General features: G+C 47.4%; 1 protein-coding gene across 16 annotated transcripts in view; it reads right to left on the bottom strand.

Annotated features, from left to right (window-relative positions):
• The window catches only part of PHC2 (polyhomeotic homolog 2), a 112086-nt gene that overhangs the window by 17954 nt on the left and 69015 nt on the right, over positions 1-25117 (bottom strand). For 13 of the 16 annotated variants that reach the window (XM_015134686.3, XM_028836295.2, XM_077964281.1 and 10 more), the window contains 2 exons: positions 13775-14190; positions 13338-13503 (listed from right to left, as the gene is read on the bottom strand). In XM_015134686.3, coding sequence (XP_014990172.2) covers positions 13338-13503; positions 13775-14190 — 582 coding nt within the window. Of the gene's footprint in view, positions 1-7713; positions 8130-8257; positions 8570-13337; positions 13504-13774; positions 14191-25117 lie in introns of those variants that run through there. The other 3 variants (XM_015134741.3, XM_077964331.1, XM_028836315.2) reach the window with 3 other exon arrangements.

Raw genomic sequence — 25117 nt, 5'->3', positions numbered from 1 at the left:
GCCATGGATAGCACCAGGGCACTTGGGAAAAGAGGATAGGACATGTAAACTGTATTCTGGGACCTTCTGAGGCAGAGGCCAGATATCACGTGTGGGCTGGAGCATTTGGGTTCGGAAGCACAGGGTGATCTAGATGAGTGATTCCCAAATTGGGATTCCTGGAGGACTAAGCAGGATCCTTGAATCTAGTTAATCAGGACGCACAAGCTGGATTCAATATTTCAAGAAGCCGAAAAGGAAACAGCACATATACATACCTTCCGGAGGGCAAAACACGCTATTATTTAATACCATGTTACCATGTTTCCCAAATTCTAAAATGCGATCAGTATTAAGATGACCCATTTCCCCCACAAGGAATTTACACATTGATTATGTGTGCGTCTCAAGTACAGATTGTAAAAGTGTACATTTTAGAATAAAACGAGCAAATGCCATTTATTTGGAAAACAGTATCTTATAAAACATGCACAAAATGAGCTCTTAGTGGTGGGAAAATTATAGACCCTTCCCACCTGGGGTCCTCTGAAAAGCAGAAGGCAGGGGGAACGTCCAATGTCTACAGCCTTTTCAAATCTGCTAAGGACAGAGCTGTCAGAGGGCAAGGACTCCTTGCCTTGACACAGCAGGCTGTGGCTCCCTCACACGGACACCACCACTGCCCTGCCCCTCACACCTCCTCTGAAGAACCTCTCCCACAGAAGGGAAGACACAGCAGTGACAGGAGGACCCCATGGGGCTCTTTGCTGAGAAAAGTGGTGAGCTTTTCAGTTTGAGGATGACTGAGATCCATACCTGGGTTCCTTGCAGGGGGCTGGCCAGCAGGATGAAGGAGAGGCCGAGCCAGGGGACCCTCTAGCCCTGCCCTCAGCGTCACTGCAAAATGCCCTTGCTGGGTCTGGGTTGAAAGGCTTGGAGAGCTTATTGGATTTTAAGCATCTGGGTTGACCAGCTCCAGTTAAGGCATCTAGCAGGGAGGGGGCTCCTCCCTTGCTGGCAGCCATTACCATACAGCTGACTTTCATGCTGTCTCTCAGGACACAGGCAAAGAGAACGGCCCTTCTGACTCACCCACAATCCCCAGCTAAAGTGTACATAAGCTGAATTGTAAACAGCTGAATGTGCTCCAAGCTGCCACCCCCAGCTATGCAGGAAGGAATCAATGGAGCGAACAGCCACCCTCCCCCCACCCCATGCAGTTCAGGACAACGGGAGCAGTGGGGGATTTCCAAACAGCTGCTTGAACGCTTCCCAGCCCACAGGCTGAGGACTGCAAGAGGGGCCTGAGCTCAAACTCAGCAGCCGCACCTGCAGGACCAGAGTGACTTCCACCAGGTCAACACACCACGGAGTAATAGCTGGCCCTGGCTGCAGGGAGTCAGGGAGGAGTTTTCAAAGAGTTCTACTTAACCCTGGTGATGGAGGCCATTCCACTGGTATCCAATGCCAGGGTCGAGGCTCCCAGATAGTCTCACATCATAGTGCTCCGGCCCATGCTACGATTTCAAAATGCAAAATGTCTAGAACCAATGGGAGAGGTTCCACAGTACACACCAAGATCAGGGGAGATAAAAGGAAGAACGGCAGAGTAGTAAGAGCATGGGCTCTGGGGACCAGACCTGGACTCATATTCTGGTCCATCTTTGGTTATCTGTGTGACTTCAAGCACTCACTGCCTGTTCTGAGTCTTGGTTTCTCCATCTGTAACCACAAGGCTCATACTACCTATCTGTCTGGAGGTTTCAGTAAATATTATATATGTAAAATGCCTGGCACTGAATACACGCATAAGCTGTGCTACATGGCAGTTAAGACTGTGGGATTAGAAAGACTCTAGGTGGCCAGGTGCGGTGGCTCACACCTGTAATCCCAGCACTTTGGGAGGCTGAGGTGGGTGGATCATGATGTCAAGAGATCGAGACCATCCTGGTCAACATGGTGAAACCCCGTCTCTAGTAAAAATACAAAAAAAAAAAAAAAAAAAAGCTGGGTGTGGTGGTGAGCACCTGTAGTCCCAGCTACTTGGGAGGCTGAGGCAGGAGAATTGCTTGAACCTGGGAGGCGGAGGCTGCAATGAGCCAAGATCGCGCCACTGCACTCCAGCCTGGCGACAGAGCGAGACTCTGTCTCAAAAAAAAAAAAAAAAAAAAAAAAAAGAAAGACTCTAGGCTTAAATCCTATTCTGTAATGCTGGGCAAGTTACTCTAGGCCCGTTTCCTCATCTATGAAATGAGGTACTTATCTGTCTTACATACAGCTGTGGTGAGGATGAAATAACGTAATGCCGACATAACACACTGGACTAGGCTAAGCTTGGACACAGTGCCAACGTCACTGAGACCTGTGAGAAGATTAGGAAATCATCCTAATCTCACTCTACACTGAGTCTGGTCTCTTACAGCCCCAGAGCAGGGCTAATCTTTCTGTGGCCCAAACTGAGGTATCTGAGATTTGTGTTCCTCAGATGCTTTGGTCTATGCTGGGAGTCCTGTGCTTGCTCTCTTGAGGTCAGGCTTCAGGAAGAAATGTTACCTCCACTGTGACAGCAACGTAACAGAAATGCTTCTGCCCTAAAGGGCAAAGCAAAGTCTCAAGTCACCTTCAATGGCTAGTAATCTAAAGGACAAGAAGACAAGCACCAGATTCTCTTTCTATGCAGTTTTTTCATAAAGGGGGTTTGGAGCAGACAGTGCAGAAGAACCCTAGAAACCAGAAAAAAGTTAACTCTGAGACAAATAAAAGGAAGCACTGCTTTACCTAGAAAATACTAAATTTATGTAACTTGTAATGCCAGATGATTTAGCCTATGAAAAGAAATTAGTTTAAAAGGCTAAAAATAAACCCAGTTTAAAGATAAACTCATGGAAGATGGATTTCTACCAGTTTACAAAATAAATCTAGAAATGTTTAGTAAACTCTCCAGTTATTTTCAGGTTGATAACAGGGAAAGGCAGCCATGTTCCCCAATATGATGACTATTTTTTTTGGTTCTCAACTGCAGGATCACTAATATTGTTAGATAAATGTCGGGGGAGGCTGCAGGAGGGAACACTAAGCCTCAGTTGTCCTGTCTATATTATGGACTACATACTCCATACCTTGCAAATCAGTCCTACTGATCATTTCTGCTTATGGAAACATTACTCCTTTCCTCCTTATAACCCTTGTCTAAGCTTCCAGTCACCCTATTTTGCCACCAGTCAACTGACAGAACAGATTAATACTGATTACTGGAGGCCTCAAAATGTGGATTTAATCAAATTTTTTAATTTATTATTATTTTTTTTTTGAGATGGGGTCTTGCTCTGTCACCCAGGCTGGAGTGCAGTGGCATGATCACGGCTCACTGAAACCTTGACTGCCCAGACTTAAGCGATCCTCCCACCTCGGCCTCCTGAGCAACTAAGGCCACAGGTGTGTGCCACTCTGCCCAGCTAATTTTTTTTTTTTTTTAAATTATCTGTAGAGGAGAGGTCTTGGTATATTGCTCAGGCTGGTCTCAAACTCCTGCACTCAAGTGATCCTCCTGCCTCGGCCTCCCAGGCATGAGCCACTGTGCCTGGTCCCAATATTTTTTTTTTTTAAAGTAGTTGCTTCGTATTAGTTTTGTTTTAATTTAAAGTATCATTTGCTTTGATTGTTCAAAAATGTCTTAATATAGCTGTGTGGCTTTAGGCCACATATGGATGGTTTCAAATATGCTAAAGATACCAGTAACTAGGGATAATTATATAGTATTTGAGACATAACAGCCATGCAACTAGAGTTTTAAAAATAACTCAAGCAGTCACGAACTTTCATTTTCTTGCCAACAGTTCCAATATTCAGTATCAGGCCTGGTCCTCCTAATCTACTGGAGAAGAGTTGGTTATGGCATGGCATCTAACAGTCATCTCTTCTTAATACAAATAATAAATTTCACTGCTAAGAAGACAATCATCTGGAAAAAAAAAAACAGACATTTGCTTATGTTTCAAAGAAAGTCATAATAGCAAACTGGGACTCTCTTCAACATCTGGATTCATCTCAGAGCACTGGCAATCTGCGCTTAACAGCAGTCATATCTTTACCAGATGTAGAAAGAATGTTCTCTTCTTTTGGACTTACCTAAATATCATTTGGAAATTGGAAGAATAGGAAAACCTATCCTTCTTCACTAACTATAAAAATAATTTGGAAGAAGGAAAAAAAAAAACCTTTAAGTTTTCTATGCTGGTCTACATGTTCTTACAATGAATCTCAGAGCAACAGTTTATGACTTAAATTATATGCTGTGTTCCTTAGTATACTTATTTCTTCAAAAACTAGTAATTCTAAACTGTATAATTCTTGACTATTATAAAATAGCCCATTTCTTGACCATGTCAATTATATTGGACTTTTGTTACTGATGGGGAAAAATCCAGAATTTGTGATAATTATGTCTTGGATATGCAAATGGTTGATTATTTTCCTAACAATTCCCAAAATATCCACATCATAAAGCAGAATTAAAGATGGTTTGCCTCCGAATATCTTTAGAAATATCAAATCAGTGTTCTGATGTGGCTAGTAATTCAAATGAAAAATTTTAAATAAGTCAGTGCTTCAAATGAAGCCGGCCTCTGAGTTGTGAATAAGTAGTTATCTTAAATAGGCAACTTAAAAAAAAAAAACAGAAAACATACTCAAAAAGGGTTTTAAGTGGTGACTCATAGTTTAAACCATGCCCTAAAAACATTTAAAGCAAATCTATGTGTTCAGACTCCCATCTTGAGGGGTAGTTTAGTTTTGGGTTCCATGAAACAAAGTGTTAAGTTCCCAAAGAGCCATTTCTGTCATCAGTCCCCATCAGAGTAGACTGCATAACACAGTCAGTTCTCACCCTGCTTTCCCACAGGGCTGGGGACTGTGGGAAGGTGGGGAGGGTGGGCAGGCTCAGAGGGAGACCTCACTCCAGAACAGCCTCTTGAGGGGTACACAAAAGCCTCTCTCTACAACCACTTTTGTGAGATTCCTCCTGACCACAGAAAATCATCATCATCATCATCATCATCATCATCTTTCAGGAGCAAAATGGTACAAAACAAAGGGAATAAAAGAGAAATTATCAATTATGAAGACTTCTCATTCTCATTTCCCTACTCTTATCTCCAGTATGTGTCTTTTCAGAAGAGAATCTTTCTATGGCTGGAACTAAATCTGTCTGGAGATTAAATATTGAACAGCTGGGAGAAGTTTAATATAAATTTAGATTGACTCAAGAAAAGGGAAAAACTCTTGGTAAATACCGTGCTAATGATGAGCAGCATTACAGGAACTGGAGCCACCAACCTAAACCCTAGGTTTTATAAACTTTATTTTGGCTTGCTGATCCATGCTGGATGGAAGTGAGGAGGTGGGGGAACTTTGGTAAATGGTTACTGAACGCCTGCTTGAGGTCCACAGCCTAAGGGAGGACAGAGACTTAGGGGAAGAGTCTAAGGCAGTCAGGTCATCCCCTTTACACATTCACAACAGAGAAAAGTAGACAAAAAACACCTAGAAGCACACCAGTAGGGGTTCCTAATTCTGAGACAATAATCGTGTTCTGTGTTTTTCCTTATATAAGAAAACGTAGGGAGAGGGCAGCCAATGTAAGAGCATGCAAGGCCAGACATAAGAAGAGTTCAATTGTGTAAGATTGTCCATCTACTTACTCCTCTTAACACGCCCTCTCCCCCTGAAAGATCAGAACCAAGGTATCCAAAGTATCTGAGACAGGAAATGAGTAACACAGGAAAAAGGATGTGGTCTGAAAAAGAGTGGATTCTGGGGCTGAGCCAGAGCAAGTAACAGCCACAGGGTCATAGCTGAGGGAAGGGCTTGGTGGCAGGAAGAGAAATCTCAGGGTCAGTCAGCTTAGACTAGAAAGTCCATGACAGAGGAGATATGTCTGGGGAAGCAGCAGAGCACCTTCCTAAGAGGCGCTTCTTCCCTGAAGGAGGCAGAGAATGCAGAAACAATGGCTGATGAGACCCACAGCCAGGAGAATGATGACTGTGACAGAAGGAAAGGGGCTGGAGGTCCCTCTTTACTCAGAGGGAAGAGTAAATAATATATATGGAGTGAGCTTGACAAAGGTAAATTAAAAATTAACCCAGGACCTGGGAGAGAGTGGAAAGGGCCAGGAGGTGGGGACATGACGAAACACCAACATTCATTAAGCACCTATGTGCCACATGTCAGTAAAGAACAGTTTGGGGGAAATAAGAAGGGGGTGAAAACAGGAGAGAAAACATAGTTGGACAACTGAGAAACTGACTCAAGTACAACAGAAAAGTGGACTAAGAAACTACCCCCTTTCTCAAGATTAAGGCTGGAGGAAAAAGATGTCTGTTCTTCCCTGTGTGCATGGACGAGCCTGGAAACAGATCTTGGGTGGGCTGAGAGGCAGAGCTCATGTGATGAAGAGTGCCTGGAAAGAGCAGGTGCCAAAAGAGCACCACTCCCCATCTGCCCGACCTTCTGCGAAACAAGCCCGCCCTTGTGAGTGAGCCAAGCCAGAGGCCCCAGTTCCCGCCTTGCAGGGGCTGGAACTTGGGTGCAGAAATCACCAGTGAAAAACAGTTTCTCAGCTGGTTAGAAAGTGTGAGTACTCCCAAATGTAAATCCAGATGTTGGGAGCTATTTGTTAAAATCACTTTGATATTCCCCAGTGCCTAGGGCAGTACTTTACCTTAAATGGGAGCCAAATAAAAGTATGTTAAGTCTAACTGAATGAAACCAGAACTACTTAGCCGTGCTGGTATCTTCAGGTTCAAGACAGCCTCTTGCCCCGATAACCAACACAGTCAGGTACTTTATTTCTGTTCTAAAGTCAAAACGATGCGAAGCCCTACATCCCTTGTGACCTAAACCTAAACCCTCATCATTAGGGTCTGCCACAGGTCTGTTGCCCTGTACCAGAATAATAGATGGGCGGATGGGGGAGGTGGGAAGAAATACAAGATCAAGAAGGAATTTCCTTGCCTCATTAGCCTGTAATGTTCATGCTGACCTAGAAATCCTGGCAGTTCCAACATTTGGGTTGACTCAGGCGGGGAAGAAAAATCCCAGGTGAATGATAATTGGATTACCCAGTTATGCTCCAGAGCCAAATGGCTGGAAAAGGCTAGGTCAGTAGGCTCTGGTACAAAGTGACATTATTTTTTAAACCAAAAATGGAGATACTCGGGCTAATAGACAATGGGATGGAATAGTTTAAATTGGGGCTGTCCTAGAAAAATCAGGGACATATGATGGATTTAGGTCGGTAGCTTATTTTGCAAGGGATCCTCTGGGCCCAATATGCTAATGGAGAGGGGATTAACGATCAAACATGAGAGATACCCAAGGGGAAGACTGTCATTGATTTGTAAGGCAAGAAAAAGATGAGAAGAGTGTGTTCCATACACAGCACATGAAGGTACACATCGCAGGTATGGAGTAGGAAGGAAAGGAAAGTTGATTAGAACCGAAACTATGTGGGTGAGATCAGTTCAGGTTATGGAAGACGGGGGGCGGTGGGCCGGTGGGGGTGCGCTGTAGCAGGGCACTGACTGGGGCCCAGGGCTTAGGAGTTCAGATGGTAGCTTCGCCACTGGTTTGCAACCTGACCTTGGGCCAATTATTTCCCTGTCTGTGGACTTCAGTTTAAATAGAGAATCTCACAAATCCCGATTTTAATGTAAAGAAGCAACAAATATAGTCTACCTTCATTTGGCAGAAGAAGGAGAGAAAACGCTCTTCTAAAAATGGAAGACAGACACAGAACAGCTTGTCCCTTTCTATCCAATTAAAAACCTCGTGAGACTGAACTAGATTAAAAACAAAACTCTCCAGCGAAGCCGCAGGCGCCTCCAAGATAGGGAGTCCACCACCAATAAAGTAATGCAGATGCCAGCAGTCTTGCCCCCAACGCACCGTCCGTCCCCGGGAAGTCGCAGCGGCGGGGAGGCCGGTCCTAGGTCGGGGCTGGGGTGGGGTGTGTGGGGCCTGGGGACGCGGAAGCTGCGGCGCGCCGAGGTGACACAGGGCTTCCAGGGGCGACGGGCCCGCAGGATCCCCAGGCAAGCGAGGCAGGGGAACAGGGCACCTCCCAGGCGCCAAGCGGGCGAGAGCCGCGACTGGCACGGCCTGGCAGCCGCGTAGGCCCGGTCCGCTAGGGGCACCGAGGGCGGTGCCCGACTTCCAGGGCGGCGAGCGCGGCCCCCGGCCTCCCTCCTGGCGAGAACCCCTCCCCCGCCCCGGCACTGACCTGTCCAGGGCCCGGCTGGGCCTGGCCGGGCGGGGCCTACGCAGCCCCTCGGCCGGGCGCCGACTCGCGCGGGGTCCCGGGCCCGGGCGGGCCGCCTTCTCTCCGCCGGGGGCCTCCGAGCCGGGGCCCGGGGCTGCCGCGGCGCATGCGACCGCACCGGCCTGGCCGGCGTCAACAAAGGGCGGCCGGGGCGCGAGGCCGGGACGGGGGCGCGAGGCCGGGGCGGGAGCGCGGGCGGCGGCCGGGGTTGCGCGCGCGCGCGCGGCGGGCGCTCGAGGGCTGCAGCCGCCGCGGAGACAATGCGGCGCGTCTGGGACCGCTCCCGCGGCCGCCTCTGCCGGGGGCGGGGCGAGGGCGCGGGGCGGGGCGGGCCGCGCGGCGGGGCGGGGCCGCGGGAGGGGCGGTGCGGACACGGGCCGCGCGCTTCCTTTGTGCGTCGAGCCCCGCCTCGCGCCCTCCGGAAGGCGGGTTAGGGACGCCCGGGGCTCAGCTTAGGGAGGCGGGCGCCACGCCACGAGGAGGCTGCCCTGGCCCCCTGCGCAAGTGCTCTTTGGCGGGGCGGCCCGCGACTCCCGCCTTGGACCGTTTACTCCCTGAGGGGCCTGGGGGGCTTTCAGAAGACTAATGACCGCCAGTCACCGAGAGCTCAGTTCGTGCCAAACCCAGCTCGCACTCTCCCCACTTATTGTTCACAACGACCCTACAAGTCATTCTCCTTCCTACTGGGAACCGAGGATCAGAAGTCATGGCCCAAGTGCCCCGGTCACACCTCTATGAGCGGCCTGCGGCTCGCGGCAGAGGCTGATTGAGGAAGTGGGTTCAGGCGGCCCGCCGCGCCTGACACACAGTTGGAGTTCTCTTCCCCAAGCGCACCGGGTGAACCTGCGCCGTCGTGGCGAAGCGTACTCATTCAGCTCGCGCGCGAGGGGCTGCTAGGGTACAGAGAGGTGCTGCATGACACAGTCCCCACCCTCGGGAGCGCGAGGCGCAGGAAGGTGCTGGACCCATGCCAGGGACTTCATTCTTGACTCCCCTCTATTCCCAACATGGCCCCATTTTCTTGCCTTCCTTAGTATTCATATTCGTTCCCTGCCTTTCTTCTCCCCCCACCCCTTTCAACTCTCAGGCCTCATCCCATCTTTGTTTACATTTATTTTACATTCCCCGAATATTTACTTAACTCCCTTTCTCCTCTATTTTTCAAAATTTCAACCCCCCTTTTCATTAATATTCATATTCCCTTCTCCTCTGCCTCTGCATTTCTTACACTTACATTTTGTTTTATAAACTAGGGTAACACAGGATTGTATCCTCAACTCCTGTTCCCTAACATGCGCACACTTTCCTGCCTCCCTCTCTTAAGTTCCACCAGTTCTTCCTGGAATGCTCTTTCCCCAACTTTGTATGTCCAGGTCCTACCTAGCCTTCAAGGTCCAGACTCAAGAACAGCAGTTGGCAAACTTTTTCTGCCAGGGACCAGAGAGTAAATATTTTAGACTTTGTAGGTCATACGGTCTGTCGCAACAACTCATCTCTGCTGTTGCCGCAGGAAAGCAACCACAGACAATATGTACATGAACGAGTGTGGTTGTGTTCCCATGGAACTTTATTTATGGGCACTAGAATTGGAATTTCAGATAATTTTCATGTATCATGAAATATAATTATTTTGATTTTTTTAAAAAAAATTTAAAATGTAGAAATCATTATTAGCTTGCGAGCCGTACGAACACTGGCAATGTGATGGTTTTGGCCATTGGGCTGTAGTTTGCCAACCTCTGCTCTAGAACGATGCCTCATCCTCCCTGAAATCTATCCTGATAATCTCTAGTTGGCAGTAACTTTTCCTGTTTTGTAGCTTTTAAATGACTTACCTCAAATCAGTCTATGGCATTTATCGCATTTTATTTTCTATTGTAATTTTTTTCCTGTGCATTTTTCATCGTTCCCAGTAGACCTTCAGCTCTTGACTGTGTTTCTCTATGTGCTACCTCCCTTCCCACAGTGCTTTGCACAGAGTAGGCATTCACACATACACAGAATGGGCCAGGCACAGTGGCTCACACCTGTAATCCCAGCACTTTGGGAGGCCGAGGTGGGCAGATCACCTGAGGTCAGGAGTTCGAGACCAGCCTGGCCAACATGGCGAAATCACGTCTCTACTAATAAAGTACAAAAATTAGCTGGGCATGGTAGTGTGTGCCTGAAATCCCAGCCGCTCGGGAGGCTGAGGCAGGAGAATCACTTGAACCCGGGAGGCAGAGGTTGCAGTGAGCCAAGATCATGCCACTGCACTCCAGCCTGGGCGACAGAGTAAGAATGCATCTTAAAAAATAAAAAAGACATACACAGAATGGATATTTAAGTCTTGGGTGGTTGACAGTTGTTTCCACTGTGTAAAGCTTACTTCTGTCATGAGATAGGACCTCAAGAGGAGGATGCTTGTTTGTATATCACCATGATTAGATTTCAGAAAGAAAATTTTGAGAGCTTTATGGAGAAGAAAGGCAAATGTGAGTTCATTTAGGGGTTTCTGGATTACAAACACTTGAGCAAAAAATGTTGATTACCACTGTTCTGGAGATGGCATGAATCCTCAGTGGGGTCTCGTATGATACTTCTATTAACAAATTGGTGGCCGGGCGCGGTGGCTCAAGCCTGTAATCCCAGCACTTTGGGAGGCCAAGACGGGTGGATCACGAGGTCAGGAGATCGAGACCATCCTGGCTAACACGGTGAAACCCCATCTCTACTAAAAAATACAAAAAACTAGCCGGGCGAGGTGGTGGGCGCCTGTAGTCTCAGCTACTCAGGAGGCTGAGGCAGGAGAATGGCGTAAACCCGGGAGGTGGAGCTTGCAGTGAGCTGAGATCCGGCCACTGCACCCCAGCCTGGGCGACAGAGCAAGACTCCGTCTCAAAAAAACAAACAAACAAACAAACAAAAAAACAAATTGGTAAAAGGCAAATAAAACACGCTATATAATTTACAGGTGGCAAAGTTAAGCAGAGGAGTTAGTATAACGAATAGCAGAATTCAGATAGAAAAGATTCGTGCCCCACCACTTGCTTTTTTCTATGCCTCACTGGTCTTACCTTTAAAATGAGGATAAAAGTTGCTACCTCAGAGGGTTATTGTCAGGATTAAATGAGGAAATATGTGTAAAGTCTAGCAGAGAGGGCTCAATAAATATTAACTAGTAACCATTACTGTTTTCTTGCTAGGCTAGAACTATGGGCTAAATTTACAAGATAACACTTAACAGATGTAAGCAATTATATTTTGGTTCAACTATAAATTATACAAGTTCTAGACTAGGGAGAGCTGGCATGACAGCAGTTCCAGGTAAGATGAAACCTCAGAAACAAAAATGAAACCCAGCTCTCTGGAATTCAGGTGACAGTGCTCTGTGAACAACAGTGTCATTCCTATAGCGTCGGAGAGTTCACGGGGGCCATTTGTGCACCATCCTGATGAAGGAAGGTGAGGGAGTGACTACTGTAGGAGTCAGAGTCATGGTGCTGCCCTTTCACAGCCGCAGGACCTGGAGCCCCTTGGCTTTTGTTTCTGCCTCTGAATGATGGGGACAGTTCTACTTATGTCCTAGGGCTGTTGTGAGTGAGTAAACGACTTGGAACAGTACTCAGCATATAGTAGGTGTTCAACAAATTGTAGTTCCTCCCTTCCATAAAACATGGATCTAGGGAACAGCCCTGCCCCTGAAACAGGCTTCTAAAGACTAGTAGCTGTTTATATTTGGAATTAATGTGCTTAATTTTGGGGACCAAATATTAGGAAAATTAATGAAAAGGTAGAATGTAGATAGACAAGCCTGACCAGAATGGTGAGAATGGAGGTCTTGACCTGTCATAAGTAAAAAATGAAAAAAAGTCTCAGATATTTAGCCTGGAGATTTTCTCTTTTTTAATGGGGGGAGAGGCAAGAGACAGTCCGACAACTGTCTACAAACACTGTATAAGATGGACTCTTACAATTCACAAGACAGAATCATGACCAATGCTGGCAAATTCCAAGAGAGCAGGTTTGACTTCACTTGAAAAGCAGCTTTCTGATAATTAGAGCAAATCTACAGTGGAATGGACTGCTGTTCAAAACCCCTTCTCATCTGCAAGTGTGCAGAGAGAGAAGAGATGACCTCCTTCCCATCCTTTAATTTTCCTGCTGTTCTTTCTCCATATTCTTTTCCTTGATCCTGCTTCTGTTCCTTGTAGAACCTTTGTACCCTTTTTGCCCTGCCTTGTGCTAAGGTATTTTTTTCTTATTTCTCCATCAACTTCCAAACTCTTTTTCTCTTGGCTGTCCCCCACCCTGCCTCAGCAAACACAGCACAATGACTGGAACTGCCTCCCTGAGTTGCAGGTGGTCCATGGCTCAGAATGTCACTGAGATCTGGGCCAACAGTGCTGTGCAAACTGGCAGAGAGGGGAAGGGAAGCAAGCAGATCTTTGCAGAAGGCGGAGGTACTGCCGTGCCTCTCCCATCCAGATGAAGGAACCCAGCAGAGTCTCCTGAACCTCAGGAAGGGAGAAGTCCACTTGTAACTGAGCCCACACAGACAGATGGGGATCCCAAAGCTGAGCACAGTTTCCTCAGAGATGCTTCCTGTGAGCTGAACTCATTTGAGTCCCCTTCTGCCTCTCCCTGGCATTTCCCTTATTTTTGAGATGTGGTAGCTGTTTTGCCATATTTCCAATATCAAGAACCCCCTTTCATACCAAAGGAAGCAGAGAACTGTGACAACTGGCCACCTGCCTCCACTCTCCACTTGGCATATGTCTATGTGGATACATCTGACACCAGTGACATGCAGGCAGGCCCCAGTGTCTGGCTCTAGAACTTTCACCTCTTCTTTCTCCACCCTCTTGCTCTAATATCTTCGGTGTCTCCCTTACTTTATTTCTGGTTCATCTTCTCACATCCCTCCTCTGTTTCCAACCCCCCAGCTTCCCTGCTTGTAATAGTTTGCCTTCCCATTGCAGATGCTCAAGTGAAATATGCCAGGGCATTGCAAGAAAGGCCAACTTTATCCCCTCCCCCAGAGCCCCACTGTGCTTCATACCGTGAGCTGGGGACGACTGGATGTTAGGGCTCTTGGGTACAGGCAGGCCACCAGGCATGGCAGTGACAATAGCCTGCTGATGTGGTGATGGGCCAGACCGAGTCTCAGGCACACTCTTCTCCCCTGGTGCCGCTTCTTTCCAGTCATCAGGAACACACTGCTGGGGCTGTCAAAGGACAGGACAGAGAGAGGGGCCTCTCAGAAATAGCCTTTGCGTTCTTGAATACTTCCCTGCTTTCCGTGGAGCTTGGGAAGCAGGCAAGGACCTTAAGATTCAGTCATCCTCAAACTGGGGAAAGCCCTCTCTTCCTTCTTGGAATCCCCAAAGATGATTTCACCCGTCAGCCTACCCAGAAGCACTTCTTGAAGGGGCTGTGGGGTCGTCCAAGCTGTGGCCGCCCCATGTGCTCCCTGGACCTTGGGGCTGGCTTACTCACCACTGGTGAAGCAGGCTGCAGTTGTAAGATGACGGCTGAAGTGTGCTGGAACCTGCGTTGAGGGGTGTGGGGCACGCCCTCGGGATGTCCATTCTGAGGCCCAGCATCAGGCGTGGGAGGGTGACACTGCTGACTGCCGCCAGGCTTGTGCAGGTTGGCAGTGGGACACTGGAGCGGCAGGGCGGGTGTAACCGGGCCTAGTGGCATGGCATGGGCCTCTGAGCTGGGCTGGAGGGCCACGCTTGGAGAGATGGAGGCGAGCTGAGGGTGGGGCTGAGCTTGGAGCCCAGGCCGTGATGGCTGGGGCGGTGGCTGCTGCTGTTGTGGCTGTGGCTGCTGCTGGATCACAAATGGGGGCTGCAGGTGCTTTGAGGATGGCTGTGGGAGGAGCTGGTGTGGCTGCAGCTGAGCATAAGCTGAAGAGGGAAAGGCCAGGTTAGAGAGCATGGCTTGACCTTCTTTTCTGCTGTCTTCCAACTCTGCCCCTCCCACATCCAAATAAAAATGGCTTCCCAAATTCAATGTCTCTTGTTTTCATCCCTTTCATTTTTCACCCTGAGCCTGGCCTGCTCATTGCCATGGCCTAACACATTCACTCTATTCCTGCTTTCCTCCTTTGCTGGAGGAACACTGGGCTCTTTAAGCTGTCCCCCACCCCCAACGCTTAACTCCTCACAACTCAAAACTCACCTCCTCTGTGAGGCCCTCTTTGGCCATTCTGGCAGTTCAGAGAAACACTGGATTCTAAGTGTGGCATGCTGTCTCTCTCCTCCGCACCCTTCATCTGCTGTTCTCTGTACCTGCAACAGCTACAGCCTCTCCACCACCCAACGCAGCTCTGCATGGCTAGTCCTCATCCAGCCTCTGGCTCTGCTCAGACGAGGCCTTCTCCAGGAAGAGCCAGTAGACAATGGTAGTTATTGGATCCTGGCATCAGGCAGACCAGGGCTGGGTTACTGGTTCCCTCTGTTATATACCAAGGGACCTGGGACTAACTACTCTCTGGGCCTCACGTTCCCAATCTAAAAATTAAAAATATAATTTCTGTACAGAAGTTGTTAAAAGGATGAAATGAGAAGAAAATGACAGAAAAATGGCTTAATGTGCACAGCACAGTGCCTGGCATGTAGTCATATTCAATCATTTCTAGTCATAACTATTATATCAGTCTGGTTTAGGTTCTCAAAGTATCCAGGGTCTACCTCTATCATAATAATGCTTATTAAGGTGGGTTGTAATTGTTTCTTATCTATCTTCCAGATCATGACCTCCTTGTGGTCAGAAACTTCGTGTATCTCTCTCCAGAATCTAACACAGTGCCTGACAGGAATTTATTTTATGCCATGTGTTGCTATACTAGCTTTCCCTCTTCCATTTTAAGCTGGCTGACTCTTTGAGGTGAGAATTCTTATATTTTTTAGTAATCCCTTCAGTGTCTAGCTCATGCCTTGTTTAGAGTAGGGATTCATGAAATTCAGCTCAGAGATTGTCTTTACACAGATCACCCTCTGGCTAGTGCCAGGCCAGCCTAGGACGAAGCAGCTCAGCTGAATCTGTCCTGTTTAAAAACTGCCCTCTACAGAGACTTCCCCGGCTGGAGAGCTAGCCAAATGCATGGCAGGCCACAGCTGGAGGCCAGCAAATGGACTTTTACAATGAAAGCCTCAAGCCAGTAAGGATAAAGGTGAATTCTGGGTCCTGAGCTCACATTTTAAAAGGATCCTGTGATGCAACGGATGCAAAGTAAGCAGGTTTCAAACTGAGTTAGGGGAGGTGTCTTCCTTCTTGAATTTTTCTATTCACATGCAAGTTTTGAATGGTCTCATCCCAGCCCGACATGGAATTCCAAGCAGAATTCCAATAGGATTTGAAAGGACAGAAATAAGACATGTTACAAAGCAAAAGCAAAATGGGTCTTGGTGACTGTCTAGTCAGAGAGAGACGGACTATGGATGGCCCATAGGGGTTTAGTATGGAGGATACTGAATGACGGGTTTGGGAAACTTGGACACCAGTGTGATGTTGAGGGAAGTGTGTTTGGTTTGGGTTGATGGCAGAACCTTTGTGGAAATGCCAGCAGGCATTTGGTAATTATAAACTGTCCCTGACCCCAATCTAAGCCGTGTCTCCTTATCTCACATTGAATGGGTCAGAATTTAACAATCAGGCACTTTTGAGAAGGCTGTTGATAAGGCACCTGGGAGACACTGAAGAGGCCACACAGGACTTTGTTAGGCGCCCACAGCCAGAACGATCTGCAAATGATGGACATCATCACTGCAAACGCAACCAAAACTTTTTCTCCCTTAATGCAAAATCATGGATGCCTGCCCCTGGAATGTGGAATCATTCTTAGGGGCTGCCCATGTGAGGTGGGAGCTGGAGATGGTCCAGGTCAGGGAGGCTGAGAGGATCAATGGCATGCCCCAGTACTTGCTGGCTGTGTGGCCTGAGACAAGGTACTCTTCTTTCTCAGGGCTTCAGAGTTTAACCTGTGAAAGAGGAGGTCTGGGCTAGGTGATCACATAAATCTCTTCCACATCTAGAATTTGATTGAGTGGCTATAGCAGGAAAGTAGTTTACAATTCAGGGTTAGTAAGGAGGAAAAAGGGTTACAGAGGAAAAGATTCTATATCTATACAGCATAAACACACATTTGTTTTCCCAAAAGACCAGGAAAGGGGACTGCTGTCCTGGCTTCTATTCCTGTGCTTCCTCTCCTATCCCATTCTCTCCCCACCCTGTGCTGCTCATGGAAAACTGAAAGCAATTGTTTTAGGATAAACTAGGCTACTATACACCAAGGGTGGAAATCAAGCTCATAAGGCTTGAATCAATTCATATAGATCAGAGACCCCAAGGTATTTGGGGTATATATTAATACATCCTTAACTTTTTGAGATTAATAAAAACAAAGATCATGATTTAACTCCAGCATTATCCTGGATCAAAAAAAAATCCTTTTGTTTAGAGTATTGCAGTAAAGGGTCTTCCTGATTCCAGTTTCTTCTCTCTGTAATCCAGCTTAGAGAGTGCAAACTAATCTTCCTAGTGCACAGATCTGATCTCTCACTAAAAACTGCCAGGGACTCTCCTTTGTCTACAGTTGTCTAAAGCCCCTGGCAAGAATTCAGGATCTCTACAACATAAACCACCCTTGTAATTTTTATTATTTATTTGACCCAAGCAATCTTTACTATTCACTGTACCCTGTACAGAGTATATGCCTTTTCTCATACTGTCTAGAGTGCCACATATCAAATTCTAGTCACCATTCTCTGGCCTTTACAGCTGACAGGACTTTCCCCTTTCTCTGAGATGACATTCAGGCTGCTTTGCTTTGCACTGCCCTCAGAGAAGCAGTGTGCCCAGAAGTCAAGTATGAGCTCTTGAGCCAAAATGCTTGGATTTGAATTCCAACTCTGCTGCTTACCAGCTGTGTGACATGGGGTGAGTGAGTTACTTGACCTCTCTGTACCTCTGTATCATCATCTTTATTTATTTATTTATTTATTTATTTATTTATTTATTTATTTATTTTTGAGACGGAGTCTCGCTCTGTTGCCCAGGCTGGAGTGCAGTGGCTGGATCTCAGCTCATTGCAAGCTCTACCTCCCGGGTTTACGCCATTCTGCTGCCTCAGCCTCCCGAGTAGCTGGGACTATAGGCACCTGCCACCTCGCCCGGCTAGTTTTTTGTATTTTTTAGTAGAGACGGGGTTTCACCGTGTTAGCCAGGACGGTCTCAATCTCCTGACCTCATGATCCGCCCGTCTCGGCCTCCCAAAGTGCTGGGATTACAGGCTTGAGCCACCACGCCCGGCCATCATCATCTTTAAAATAGAGGTAAGGGTTATACCTATCTCAGAGTTATTTCAGTAAGTGACTTATCTCTTTTGGTAGGCAGAATTTATGTGAGTCATTTGTTTCCTCCAAAATATCCTGAATTTAGTAGATGCTCAATCAATACTGCTGAATGAATGAATGAATGACAGACAACATGGTGGGACTTGTTTATCCTACAAAACTTGTTCTCAAGGCTTCAAGTATTCAAGAAACAGCTCAGTGTCCCAGAAATGCTGGGACTCTTGCCTCAAAGTATATGGGAGCTGCAAGCATACCAGCTACAGTTGCAGGACTACTTATGCACTCATTTTCCTAGAAGTCTACTATAATTGATTAGAGTTTGATGTTACCTGGCCTACAGGCAAGGAGAGTATGCCTGTGGGAGAGGAATGGCAGATCTTTTTACTAGCCACTACTCTTAAGGGAAGATATACTTTCAACCATTCATTCACTCAACAAACAACTTATTAAGCACCCACCACACACCAAGTACTATGGTTGGTACTGGCTAAAACATGGTCCCTAGAAGAGATTACAGTTTAGTAAAAGAGACAGATGGTAGACAGATACTCTCAGCATAATTTGGTAAATATTATGATAGGCGATAAGCACAGAATATTGAGAACACGCAAAAGGGGATTCAGCTTTGGAAGGAGAGCAGAGAAGGTTTCCCAGAGCAAGTGTTTAACATGATTCAGAGTTAGGAAGATGACAAAAGGAACAGCATTCGGGAAGACTCAGAGGCATAAAATACTGTGGGGAATTCAGGGATCTCCAGGTCATCATGTATAGTTGAACCCCAAGGTGTCTAACAGAGAGGAGTCAGAAGAGGAGGCAGTTTTTGGCTGGGTCTAAGTTATGCTAGCACCTTCTAGGGGCAGCTCATCCCTAAAGATGTTTCATGTGATTAGGCTTCAGGAGGGAACTAAGGTTGGGGTTGGCTCTAGAGATCAGTGCTCCGCATACACAAGAATAGACAAGGAAGCTCCTTTTGGAAAACTCTAAAGCAATAGCCACACAAATTTTCCGTGATGCATTCCCTTGGCTTGGGGTCAGGAGGAGTTTGATAGGGGAAGTAGAGCTAAGGGAAGTTTCCCTGTAAGAAACTTATAAAACGGTGTTGGGTTGCCAGCTGCAGGGGCACTCTGTGATAGTCTGATTATGCTTGAACGTTTTCAGGCCTCTTCTACAGCCCTCTGGAAAAACTACCAAATACTGGCTGTGTACAGGATTCTTTGCTAAGCAGCTTGGAGCATTATAAAAGAAACTGTTATCTGCATCTCTGCCCCTAGCCTGCCCTTGGCAGAGGATAGCAGTATAGCATAAGTGGATAAAGGCCTGGGTTTTAGAGTCAGTCAGATCTGGGTTTAAATCTTGGCTCTGACACTGATAGGCTGTGCAATCTTAGATAAATTGCTCAACCTCTCTGTATCTTGACTTGCTGTTCTGTAAACGGTGATACATACCACATAGTTGTTAGTATAAAATGGAATATTTTGTTTAAACCACAAAGAGATTCACTGCCTTTGCTCAACACTTGGTACCTAGTAGATGCTCAGTAAATGGTAGCTATTCTTAAAATACTATCTGTTACTGTGTGTTGCTTTGAACTTCTCAAAGAATTTTTGTCATTTAAATCTCATTTATTTCTAACAAGAAGCCCATGAAGCAATTGAGAAGTGTTTTTATTTTACAAGCAAGAACTGAGAGTAGTTTCCAAGTGACTTGTACAATGCAGTAAGTGAAGGGAAACTTGACTTCATTTGACAGGTGAGGCATGGTGCCTTGCATATTACAAGATGCTGATGGCCAAGTGAATAACAAAAGTCAGTAAGGACGAGCGAGTACAGCAAGCCTAGGAGTATTAGTTGCAGGCATTTGGGAATTCTGGAGGCAATCTTGGAGACATGGACAACAAAAGGGGATTGTTATGCCAGAAGGCAGGGAGGGAAAGGGCCAAGTAAGTCACAAAGGGGTAGGAGTCGGAGAGAGAGACAACAGCATATTTGCTTGGCCATAACAGAGGGTCTGCATGAGGACACCAGGAGCAGTCAGAGAGGTGCAGTGGGCAGTGGGGGGAGGGTCTTGAAGGTCCCCCACGGAGTCAGATAGTCAGTCAGAAGTCATTAACATGATATTTAGTGAGCCCTTACTATAGACTAGGCATTCCAGCTGATCAAGGAGGACGTAAAGACACAGTGAACTTTTTTTTTCTTTTTTTTTTTTTTTGAGATGGAGTTTCGCTCTTGATGTCCAGGCTGTAGTGCAATGGCACGATCTCGGCTCACTGCAACCTCTGCCTCCCAGGTTCAAGCAATTCTCCTGCCTCAGCCTCCCAAGTAGCTGGGATTACAGGCATGAGCCACCACACCCGGCTAATTTTTGTATTTTTAGTAGAAACGGGGTTTCACCATGTTGGCCAGGCTGGTCTCAAACTCCTGACCTCAAGCGATCCACCTGCCTCGGCCTCCCAAAGGGCTGGGATTACAGGCATGAGCCACTGTGCCGGGCTACAGAGAAGGTTTTTAAACAAGAAGGAAATAACAGTCTCTGAGGGAGATAATTCTAGCAGTTGTGAGTAGGATGTCCTGGCGATCAGTTAAGCCTCATCCCGTCAGCAGGCCTTAAGTAAAGCAGGAAGCCAAAACAAGAGGAAATGTCATCAGAACCTGGTGACAAACTGGTGACAAGTTGGGTGGCGATGGAGCGTGGGAATGAGGGAGGGTTTTCTCTGTGCCAGTCACTTGTGCAGGCCATCTCAGTCATTTACAGCCTGTGGGAAATATAATCACCTCTGTTTTACAGATGAGGAAATGGAGGTTTACAGAGCTGAAGTAACTTGATCATAGTCATTAAACTAATAGGTGATGAAACTGGGGTCTGAAACCAGGTTAACTCCGAAGCCCACTGCTTTTCCCACTGTAACGCTCTGCCTCCCTGGTGGCTCTGACACCAACAGGCTGTGCAATCTTAGATAAATTGCTTAACCTCTCCGGATCTAGACGTGCTGTTCTGTAAACGGTGATACATACCACATAGTTGTTAGTATCAAACGGAATATTTTGTTTAAACCACAAAGAGGTTCACTGCCTTTGCTCAATGCCTAGTAGATGCTCAGTAAATGCTCAGTAGTATTTAAAAATACTACCAGTTATCTGAATGTGAAGTCAAAATAACTCTGTGAGTCTGGGGTGCAGGAGGACCTTGCAATTGTGGACAGTGCTCAGGATACGGTAGAGGGGCCCTTTCCAGAGAGGAAGATGCAGGGTTTTTGTTTTACAAATTCTCCAAATTTAAAAAAAAAAAAAAAACTTGTATGCAGGTGGGGTGATGTCTATCCTATAGATAGCTGAAATGTATGGGGAGAAGGGAGGAGGACAGGGATGGATGTGTATTAGGAAGTCACTGGCAGACAGGTGGTGGATGTCTGAAAGGTATGAACCAACAAACTCCTCTGTGAGTGAAACACAGGCCACAGGACTGAGTTTTAGGAGACCCACAGCTAATGGCAGAGGGCAAGGGAAAAGGAAGGAGGGTCCCACTTACACACACAGATGGTCACACGCGCACACAGCCACTCTGGGCTTAGGTGCTTCCCAGTGCCAGCTGAGATCCTCTTCCTCCTGTTCCATTCTTGAAACTTACTCATTTTTCAAAGCACAACTCAAATTTCTGCAGCCCCCCATTAGAATTTAAACTCTTGTTCATCTCTTTAATACCCATAGTGTTCAGCGTAATGTTTGGCACATAATAGGTGCTAAATGAGTATCTGTTGAGCCACATAATTAAAGGGACAAATGGTTTGGGGATGACAGTGACTCTGAGCCATACCTCTTTCATTTGTGAAATGGAATAATCACCGTTAAGATTAAGTGAGATATGTAGGTAAAGCATTTAGTACGGTACGTGGAACATGGCTGTTCTTTAACTGGTAAGTATTATTATTAGTCCACAGCAACTGGGGAAATAGTCTAATAGAAGTCTAGCATGAAGAATTTTGGGAAAGAAGAAACATCCACCAAGGCCAAGTCCCTTTGTGTGTCAGTCGGCTTTCTCTCTCACACATACACGCACACAGGCTCGTATGCACAGGGAAAGATGTTAAGCAAAACATAAAGCTCCTCCACTGATAGCCTATATCATCTGGATTTTTCTCCCAACATAAAAAGAGATTCTTAGTCATCTAAATTTGGTGCTACCATGGATAGTTGAAATGACCTCCATGGCTGGTTTCATGATTTTAACATCAAAATCGTTGGGGATTTCTAGCGGATGACAGTCCCACCTGTATGCTTTGGTTTTTATTGGATTCCTTAGGTAAAAGTGTGCTTGCATTTTGGAGGCTGCTTTGGGAGGGAAACAGGGTGCCCAAGAATCCTAGAATCAGCAACATCGCGTTGTCCAGCCTATCGCAGACAGAAATCACTGCCCCTGCACAAAACGCTCTCTGTGTTCAAACAAAGCAGCTGTGTGGCCTTCCAGCAGAGTTCTCGCTCCTCAGCTGAGACCTGAGGCGGGCTGAGGATGCAGAACAAAGACCTGGCATCTGGAGGCCCAGCTGGGTGAAAGGGCCCCAGCTTTTCAACAACCCGACAGTTCCCTTTTATCACAGCATATCCCTCCCGGTCAGCAACTTTCTCCTCACCTTTGGGCCTGAGTGTGCACCCAAAGCCAGGAGTTTATCCACTAGAATGAGAACTCTAAAAACCAAGTCTCCTATCTGGGGCTGTGGCCCACTTCCTTAGGACTCGGCTTCCCTGGAGGCCAGGCCCAAGGGACCCCTGCTGCCTGCCCCTCTTCTGCCCTCCGTTGCTCAGTCCTCATGTCAGTGAGAAGGGCAAGCCAGGCCCTTCTCCTTCCCCTCCAAAGCCCAGCCTCTTAGGCTGTGTTCTCCGCCCCTTACTCCCCTCCCCCACCTGCTCCCCCACCCCTTTTCTCGGCATAAGGGACCTTTTCTATTTGCAGAGCCTAAAGAAGCTGGTTGCCAAGGTGACAGGAGCAGGAACAGCAGGGAGCTTGCCATGGGGGAGGGGCTTTGCCCCCAAACAGCTGTCAGTGGGAGCAGTCCCAGCTGGGACTGGAGGGTCTGCCTGCTCTGGGAGGAAGCAGCCCCCAGGAGAACACATTCCTCTCTGCCATACTCCCCGACTACCCCACTGCAAGTCTCCACTGGTTACTTTCCCTGGGGGCAGCCAGCCAGCCAGCTCAAAAAATGCTCCAATAACAAACAAAAAATGCGTGCACGCTCGCTTGCTTTCTCTCTCCCAGACACACACACACACACACACACACACACACACACACACACGCGCATGCTCAAGCACGCTCTTCTCTCCTGCTCTCAGATCCCTTGGTTCATTGACAGTGGGTTGGCTGGGCAGGAGGCCAGAAGTCACCTCTGCCCAGGGAACTGTGTAGCCCAAGACAGGTGCTGCTCCTGGCTGCCCTGCACTAGGTCCTAAGAATGATTTCAGTCCTTTTTGTCCAGGAGCCCTGAGAGGATCTTCCCCTACTAAACCTCCCCAGCTGCCTTCCATCTGGGAGGTGGGAGTCGGGAAGCGCAATCTCCAGGCTTACAGAGAGGAAGGGGTGGGAGAGAGGAAGAATGAACGGGATAGTGGGAGGCAGAACAATGCAGGCCCACTGCTTTGTGTCTCTGGGAAGAGGTTCTTTGTGGGACTGCAGCTCACAGCTGCTCCAGAGAAAGTTCTGTGAAGCCACTGGTCTCTGCACTGCATTCTAGCCAGGCACTGTTAGGCTTAGGCCCTTGGGCCTCAAGCCTGTCACCTGTTGGTGTTTACCTTTACATGGGGTCTCCACCAGACTCTGCAAACCCTGAATAGGCTTAGACCTCCCCAGACTCTTTCAGCTTTGGGTCAGAAACAGGAAAGGCTGAGGAGGCCCCAGATTACTGTAAGAACTGAGAGGGACAATCTGGCTTGAGATGAAGAATAGTGTTTGACTCGGCCCCCAGTCCTGCCACTTACTACTTAGGTGACTTTGAGTGCATGACAGCTGTAGTAAGCTCCTGGAGAACCTCTCTGAGCTTCAGTTTGCTCATCTGTAAAATGGATAAGGACACCTACTGGACAGGGATCTTTACAGGGTTTAAAGAAGCGTGATGCGTACAACTCAGGGCACGTTATCTAGCACATGGTGGACGTCCTGTGAATGCTGGTCCTGTTTCTGTCCAGTTTTCTTGAGAACTGAGTTGCCTAGCAGCCTTAGGAGGAACCCAAGAACTAGTCTTTCTTTTCAACAGCGTTAGAACTTGGGGTGCTGGCTTAGATTTAGAAAGAGGTTACTTTCAGCCTGGGCCGGAAGGGGGTTCTCAGGAAGGCTTGAGATGCAGATAGTCCTCCAGGGCATATGCAGATTGAACGAGAAACTAGAAGTGCCCATTTGGGGTCTCAGCTCTAGTCCAAGCTGCTTTCAACGCACTGAAAGAGCCCCCAGTCTACCCTTCTGAGCCTGACTTTCTTTTTCCATAAAAGGAACAGGCTGGGCCACTTTCTGGAGAAAGCCATGCCAGACAGTGAGAAACATCTGAAGCCACAGGGCTGTGAGGCCTCCGTGGGGAGGCGCCTTTCTTGGCTCAGCGGTGACTGCTGGAATGCAGCGACTGACCCTTTGCCCCTGGGTGATTTCTGAAGCCTCGAGAAGGTGAATGAGGGATTTTGACCCCGTTTCCTCCTAACTCAGTGCCATGTGCACTGCTTTGCTTTTCTCTGCCTGGGAACCTTCCCCACTCTGTCGGGTCACGTGCTCATGCCGCAAGGCTCATGTGCAGTGTCCTCTGAGGGATGGCGTCTCTGACCCATTCTGCCTGGCAGGCAGCTGACCATCTGTGCCCACACTGTGCCTGGTACTTAGTCCTAAAATAGAATTTATGAAGTGGAATGGATTTGCTTCTATATCTGGCTCCCTTCTTTTGACTGCACACTCCTTTAGGGGAAAAAAATCCTATCCTATTTTGCCAAAGATGTATTGAGATATATTCTTAATGTATTTTCTCAAGAAAAAGACCCGCAGGTTAGACTGCATGGTAAAACGGTTTGAGAGAGGACTGCGGTTAGTGGTTGTCTCAGGGATGCGATCAGCGTGACTCTCTCTTTAATGCAAAGCCGTGTGCTCTGCCACTCTATTTATTTCTATGGTAAAATAGCGTGGTCTTGTTGCCTAGACCGATAGGCCTGGCTTCTTGGGCTCTTGGCAGATGTTCCCATGAAAGATTGCCTACAATGGGCAGCATGCGGATAGTTTTAGTAGGCAGGGAAAGGGGTCTAGCAGGGCATGTGGATTCACTGGACCTGCCTCACAAGCAAGCTCCTAGATTTATTCTCAAGTGTCACCCTCACTGGCAAGCCTTTCCTAGCTCCTCTCCTCAAGGCCAGATAGCTCCTCTGTTCTGACAGTGCTCAGAGCTTAGATCCATTATGGCATATGCACTGCACTTATATCTGTCTCCCCAGCTAGACTGTGGAGGGCAGGACCTGAG

Source organism: Macaca mulatta, chromosome 1, assembly GCF_049350105.2.
Source record: "Macaca mulatta isolate MMU2019108-1 chromosome 1, T2T-MMU8v2.0, whole genome shotgun sequence".
Taxonomy (NCBI): Eukaryota; Metazoa; Chordata; class Mammalia; order Primates; family Cercopithecidae; genus Macaca; species Macaca mulatta.
Note: the sequence above shows the minus strand (reverse complement) of the source record. Positions and strands in the feature narration are given on the sequence as shown.